The sequence below is a fragment of the Octodon degus genome, unplaced genomic scaffold (genome assembly GCF_000260255.1).
Source record: "Octodon degus isolate 3935 unplaced genomic scaffold, OctDeg1.0 scaffold00146, whole genome shotgun sequence".
NCBI lineage: Eukaryota > Metazoa > Chordata > Mammalia > Rodentia > Octodontidae > Octodon > Octodon degus.
In genome coordinates, this window is record NW_004524722.1 from 2,096,728 (window position 1) to 2,103,839 (window position 7,112).

At 37.3% G+C, this 7,112-nt stretch overlaps 1 protein-coding gene across 2 annotated transcripts in view; it reads left to right on the forward strand.

The window, feature by feature from the left end:
• Positions 1–7,112, forward strand: part of Fchsd2 (FCH and double SH3 domains 2) — a 350,373-nt gene that overhangs the window by 174,008 nt on the left and 169,253 nt on the right. For both annotated transcript variants that reach the window (XM_004641933.2, XM_023702160.1), the window contains 2 exons: positions 2,865–2,919; positions 3,776–3,904. In XM_004641933.2, coding sequence (XP_004641990.1) covers positions 2,865–2,919; positions 3,776–3,904 — 184 coding nt within the window. The remainder of the gene's footprint in view (positions 1–2,864; positions 2,920–3,775; positions 3,905–7,112) is intronic.

Below are 7,112 nucleotides of genomic sequence, written 5' to 3' on the forward strand. Positions count from 1 at the left end.
ATGGTATATTCAAGATGGTTAGGATAGATATATAGTTGCATTCTCTTAATGAATAGCGGGATTTGTTCTAATGGTGTTTGTAAATAGGATATCAAGTCCGCATCTTGTACAGCAATTAACCACTAGGAAGAATGTGTGCAATGTGTTAATTACTGAAACTGTCCTACCAATTTGGTTTGAAACTGTCCCATTGCTATTTGTTTCTCATTAAAATTATGGGGGAAAAAAGACTATAGAAAATGGAGAGATTAATTTTACCTAATGGTAAGGGAATCCTTTATAGAAGTAAAATTTGGATAGAGTTTCCAAATGTGACTGATTTTTCTAAGTAGAGAGAAGAAGATCTGGAAGGTGGCCTGAAAATGGGACTTCATGTAGTCTTCTCCCCCCACCCCCGCTTTTATTTGGTACAGGGTATCACTGGGCAGCTTGGACTTGTAGTGACCCTCCTGTTTTCCGCCTCCTCAGCACTAGGATTACAGACATGCACTACTATGCTGGGACTCGGAGGCTGGCTCAGTGCACCCAGGGATGGGGCCAGCACAGCATGTGGGACCAGGGATTGAGCCTTGGTCCCTACGCTTGCCAAAGCAAGTGCTTAGTCCACTGAGCTATCTCACCAGCCCTCATGTAGTCTTGATTGATGGAGAGTGTCTTAGTTACTCTTCTTGTTGGTGAGACAAAATACCTGATACCCAAAGTTAAAGAAGGAAAGGTTTATTTAACTCACAGTTTATAGAGGTTTCAGTCCATAATTTGCTGCCTCTAAGGCAGGGTGGTACATGGCAAAGGGGCAATAGTTCATGGCGGCAGAAGATAACAAAAGCAACAAGCAAGAGCAAAAAAGGGGGAAACAAGCCTCTTTCTGTCCCTTTTATCTTATCTAGACTGCTGGGACTAGAATGGTGCCAATACAACTAGTGGAGTCATCACCTAGCAGTCACCCAGCTTTAATCCCAGCACTGCACTATGAATTAATCACAAACTGGAGATTTAGCTACCTCCAAAAAAGCCCACCTAGGCCAGGGGATAGCTTGGCGGTCTAAGCGCCTGCCTGGCAAATGCAAGGACCCAGATTTGATCCGTGGTACTGTGTGCAGTGCTGACCTTGGAGCCCCGTGTTGGTTTCCTGCATGGTGGCTCATGCCTATAATCCCAGTGCTACGGAGGCTGAGACAGAAGGATCACTAAGACTCTGAGATGCATAACGAGACCCTGTACCAAATGAATGAATAAATAAATAAATAAATAATTGTGAAAGAAAATTTAAGAAAGTAAAGCAGAAGCTAGAAACTTAAAACCTTATAATGGAAGATCTATATTCAACTCAGATTATTTGGCTAGAAAGAAAGCTGGTAACATCTCAAAATCACATTTTGTCTTACCCTGAACAGGCACTCTCGATTATAAAGTGTGTGACCTGTGCTATTCTAGATCAAGATAAATAGAAATCTGAATAATAAATTTAAAAACCTCATGAAATATGAATATAACAAGGTAGGAAATAACAAGGATGTCTCAGAACCATTTTTTTAATAGTGACAAAGAGTTGGGATGCATATGTATTCATCCCAGAATGTTCTTTCTCCTATTAGAAAGATTAAAGGTTGGTTTTTATCCTGTTCACATGGGCTATGCGGACTGGCTGCCCCACCTTCCAACTGCAAATAGTCTGCAATTGTACTTCATATGAAGGCAGAGCTACCAGCACCTGAATTGAATTCTCCCATGGCGATCACCATGACACTGCAGTTAAGACAAACATTACAGTTTCAGAAAAGCTACTGATCATGGAAGTATTGCTTGTTCCTTAGCATCTGTTTATTGACTGTCTGTATAGTTATTTTTAGTTGAATAAACATTTTTTTTACTGCTTCTTGTTTGATTAAGGAGATCAGGGAGATAATACCAAAGCAAAAGATGGAGAAGTAAAGTCAGTAGAGTCCAAGGGCCTTTTCAGTAGGTTTAGAATACCTGTAGGAGTACAGGGGGCACACAGACAATGACCCAGACACAAAGAACTTTTAGTGCAGGGAATAACAGGAGTAAAGACTTCCCAGAATCTGGATGTTCTGGTGTGGGGTTTTTGTTCCTGTTTTGTTTTGTTTTGTTTTGTTTTGAGCGGGGTCTTGCTATGTAATTCAGGCTGGCCTCAAACTCAGAGCAGTTCTTCTGCTTCAGCTTCCCAAGTGCTAAAATTACAGGTGTGCTCCACCATGCCTGGCGTATTTTGATATTATTACCGGCTCTTATGTGCAGCAAAAAACTACTAACCCTTACCTCCTTAGGTTGGCTTTTTTTCGTTTTTGAGTAACCTTATAAGAACTAAAATGTGTGAACTTTTATGACACTGGGAATAAACTGTAGTTTGATGACTGTTAGTTATTGGGGGCCAGCAAAATAGTTCAGCAGATTAAAGTACCTGCTTAGGCAGACACAGGGGCTGGGAGTTCAATCCCGGGCCTGCCTGCCAGCAATTGAGACTGGGCGTGGTGGAGCATACCTGTAATCCCAGCTCTTGGGAGGCTGTAAACAGGCTGATCACTACAAGTCCAATCTAATAGTGAGACTCTGAACACCCTGTAGACCTTGTCCTAAAAATTTTTTTAAAATGTATTTTAATTCTTATTTGTCAAATTATATTTCTTTATCACCAAGTATGTTTTTATGTGCATCTCAATAATTATATTAAACTCTTCCTATAATAAAATATATGCAAATAAGAATTGCTCTTGATTTTCCAATTTTCAGTTTGTTATTATACTGTTTAGAACAGTATCTTAAATGATTCATTAAAATATTTGGTAATTTCATTAGAATATTTATAACTTATAAATCTTATTAAACATTTTATTTTATTGTAGGTCTAAACTTAGTCTTTTTCAATCAAGAATCAGTCTGCAGAAGGCAAGCGTAAAGGTAAGTTTTTAAAAGGTGTATTACTCAATTGAGAAACCGCCTTAGCTTATAAAATAATTAGATCCTTCTAGGATGTAGGTGGGTTATTTCTACCTTAGAGAAGATTTTAAAGTTACTAACTCTGAAAGAAACCTTCCTTCCCTATGCATTGTTGTGTTGTGTGGTGTTTTGTTTTACCCAAGTATTAAAAATTTTGGATATCAACTCGCTTTAATACGTTTCCCTGCCATACATGTTCAGGTAGTCTGTGTCATTAATTCTTAGTCACACAGAGTTGGGGCATTAGGAAGCCCTACACAATCATTTCGTCCAGACTGAGATTCCTCAGCATGTGTGCCGGGCTTGTGCAAGTGAGTTATCCTGGCGAACCCTCAAGTTGTGGAATATTAGATAAATGAGCTAAGTGACTTGGTGTTGCGGCCGAGTTCCCTGCCAACAGTTCTTCTGGCATGTTGGGAGTGGTTTTTTTTTTTTTAACTGTTGTTTTTTAAAAACTGTTTTTTAACTCTTTTAGTGTTGCCCATATGTCTTCAAAGAGAAGACACTTAATTTAAAAAAATTCTCAGCTAAGTAAAATGAACATAACATTTTGAAGATTTCTAGAAAGCTTTGAAAGTATGTTAATAACTGCCAAAGTGTAAGTTATTTATACCCCTCACATATAAATAACAAATAATTGAAAATGCTCTTCTCATTTATTGAGTCAGTTTCATTCCCAATAACTTTATATGCATATAAATACTTTTCCACATAGTTCTGTCTTACTCTTGGTAGGATGCCACTAATTGCTGACTGAGAGTAGTCTTCTGTGTTTTGCAGTGTGATATCACTTTATTTTTCTTTTACTGTGTTTTAGTTAAAAGCCCGGCGATCTGAGTGTAATTCCAAAGCTACTCATGCGAGGAATGATTATCTTCTTACTCTAGCAGCAGCAAATGCACATCAGGATCGCTACTATCAAACAGATTTAGTTAACGTTATGAAGGTAATACACTTTTAATATCTCTGTAATTTTATTTCATTAAAACCAAAACAGCTTATGATCTGGGTGTAAGGTATACAGGATTGAATATATTGAAGGTAGCAAGGCTGTTTTACATTGTTGTGGTTTGAATAATCTCTGTTTTAGACAGTTTGGAATCAATTTTTAGTATAAGAAAATGTTTAAAGCCAAATTATAATAAGATATTGTTGTATTACTTAGCCACAGCAAATATTTGCTGAAGATTGTTAAGATAAGATTAATATACTGTATGATATAAGAGATAGAAACTCCTAAGCCGAGAAACTGTTTTTGAACCATTTTTTAAGATTTAGTTCATATAAATCAGTAAAATATTGAAGCGAGGCACAATCTTCAGTTATTTTCCTCTGGACAGAATCATCAGAGAAAGGCTAAGATTTCACTGTAGCTTTATCTTTTGTTAAGTTTTAACCTTTATTTCCTGAAAAAGTGTATTTTTATTAAATATACTTTAGAGTACATCATGACTAAGCTGAATTTTTTACTAACCAGAATTTTGGTTATTAACCATATGATTATTTTGTAATTAAAAAAAAAGTTAAAATTTTCATAACAGGGACGGCCAGCAGACTAGGCAGGTGCAGGGACTGGGTTTTGATCCCTAGCATGCCATCTTGGCCCTGCCCCGGGGACATGCTGAGAGGGTGCCTGAGATTGGGCGTGGTGGCGTGCCCCTATAATCCCAGCACTTATGAGGCTGAAAACAGGAGGATCACTATGAGTCTGACCTGTGTAGTGAGACCCTATAGACCTTGTACTAAAAATCATAACATTAATAGGTGAAGTTAGCATTAATGTTTGGTGATTTTGAAATGTTTACAGGAAAATAAAATGTCAATGATTATATGACAATATCTGCGCTTTGGGTATTACTCTGAAATGCAGGTGGATTAGATTCAGTGTGTCTTCTTGAGCTTCACCATGGTTTCCCCCATTTATTCTGCATTTAGTTTTAACTTTCACTGAAGTAAAGGGAATGGGGTGAAGAAGAAGAAAACTGTTTTAACACTTTGGATTCCATTTCATTCTTGGCCAATTGCTCAAGAACTAAAACGCTGAATTACTATGTCTTTCTCTTATGTGTTCAACTCACCCCTCTAAAATGTTCATGACTGTCCAATAAGCACATTGCTGTCCCTGAATTGCTTAATTTAGGAATCAGCAGTTGACAATGGATGTAGCTGAAGTAGGCATTCTGGTTTTGTTTTGTTTTGTTTTGTTTCCTAGAGGCTCTGGTAAAGAGATCAGCTTGGTTCATAAACTACAAGTTCATTCCTTGAAAGTACAAGCAGGGTATTTCCTGGGACTTTCAGGAAAATACAAGAATATTAATGGGTGTCAAACTGGACTAAAAAGTATTTTATTACAAAACTTTTTTCTTTTTATTTATTGCCTGAAATCCCCCTTTCCAGTCATCTATCCTGTTGTGACTTGTGCTGATTTGAATACAGGTTAAAATAGCAAGATGGGGAATTGCTTTGATATCCAGATAAGAAATTTTTAGACCTTTTCTCACAAAGTATTGAATTAGAAATTTAGATACTTGCTTATTAGGTGTTATGTAATGCTTTGAACTTATAAGGACATATAAGTCCCAACAATGTGTATTCTCAGTTTCTTTTTTCTTTTTTTTTTTTTTTTTCTTCAATATTTGCAATTTTATTGGTTGTGTTGAGGATCCATATACATGACTCACTTTGTACACAATTCTTAACACACATACCAAAAAAAGTCATGTATTGTTTTTCAGTTGTTCCAGTGACTTTCCAGCTTCAAATTTAGAGGCAAATTTTCTGTAAGAGGATTAAGTACCAGTATCTTCAAATGCTGACAAAGTGTTACTTAAGTCCTACCAGTTCACAATCTTGTATCACATACACTACATATTCAAATTTTTGATCTTTTACAGCACATTAACAAAATGAGGCAAACCGGACTACCACTACCAAAGACATTACAGAGTGCACACGATTCTGACAGGGGCAACAATTAGAATGTAGTTTTCTTCAGGAAACAATTCTACTAAAAACATGGGAATAGAAGCCATTTAAAGTATCCAAGACATATTAAATGCAGGACTGTAATTCCACTTGCCATTTAGTATGCTTCGTATTGCAGGATATAAAACTAACCCCCACCTATGGAATGTTAAGCTGACACCCAAGGCAGTCAAAGCCTGCCATAATTCAATATCTCACTATTTCTGGTTGTACCAAAAAATAACCAGAGAATGATTTCACCCTAAAAAAAAAAAAATCATTTACACTTAAAAAATGCTATGAGGTGGGATTCCCTCCTTTTAAAAAATGTTTCTAGAACTTGCATTTACAAAATAGTTGATAAAAATATTCCTCTGGATTGTACAAGAAGAGAGACAGGGAGCACTGATAAGACACGGTGTGTGATTAATCAGTTTTGGCTTCTTTCACTTCTACTTCATCAGAGGCTGTGCTTTCCTCATTTTTAGTTTCTCCATTTTCCGAAGGTAAATCTTTCTTGGTTTCTTGATTAGCCACTTCAGCCTGTTTTCCCTTGGCTCCCCTTTTCCCTTTTCCTTGTACTTTTTTGTCCGAAGATTTATCCTTTCCCGCTGCCTTTTTTTGGCTTCGTTTCCTCTTTAGCTGGAACAATTTTAGCTGACACCCTCACCGATCTCTTCCGCTCCTCCTTCGCCACCCCTTGGGCCCAGCTGACCTTCCTCTTGGGCATCTTTGAGGGGCGCGGGGCGCAGGATGCGTGTGTGCGTGCGGAAGCTGCTGGTCGAGGCGCGCAGGAGCCTCGTGGAGCTACGCAGCTGGACAGACCGCTGCCGTTACTCCCTCGGCCAGAGCTGCTGGAACCCCTCTCAGTTTCAAGCAATGTGTTAACTAAAGCCTTTTTTTTTTTTTTTTTTAGCATAGCTTGTACTTTTTTAAAATTAATTTTATTGAGAAACAAATAGCAATGAGACAGTTTCAAAACAGATTAGTAGGACATGTACAATAATTAATACATTGCATATTGTTGTCTTCATAGTAGTTATTCATAGTACAAGATGCAGACATGATATCATGTCTAAACAATATTAGTACAAATATTGCTTCTCATTGAATTAAGAGAAAGTAGCTGTATATCTATCATAACTATTTTGTATATACAGATACAAAATGTTTCTTCATTTGTATCCCCC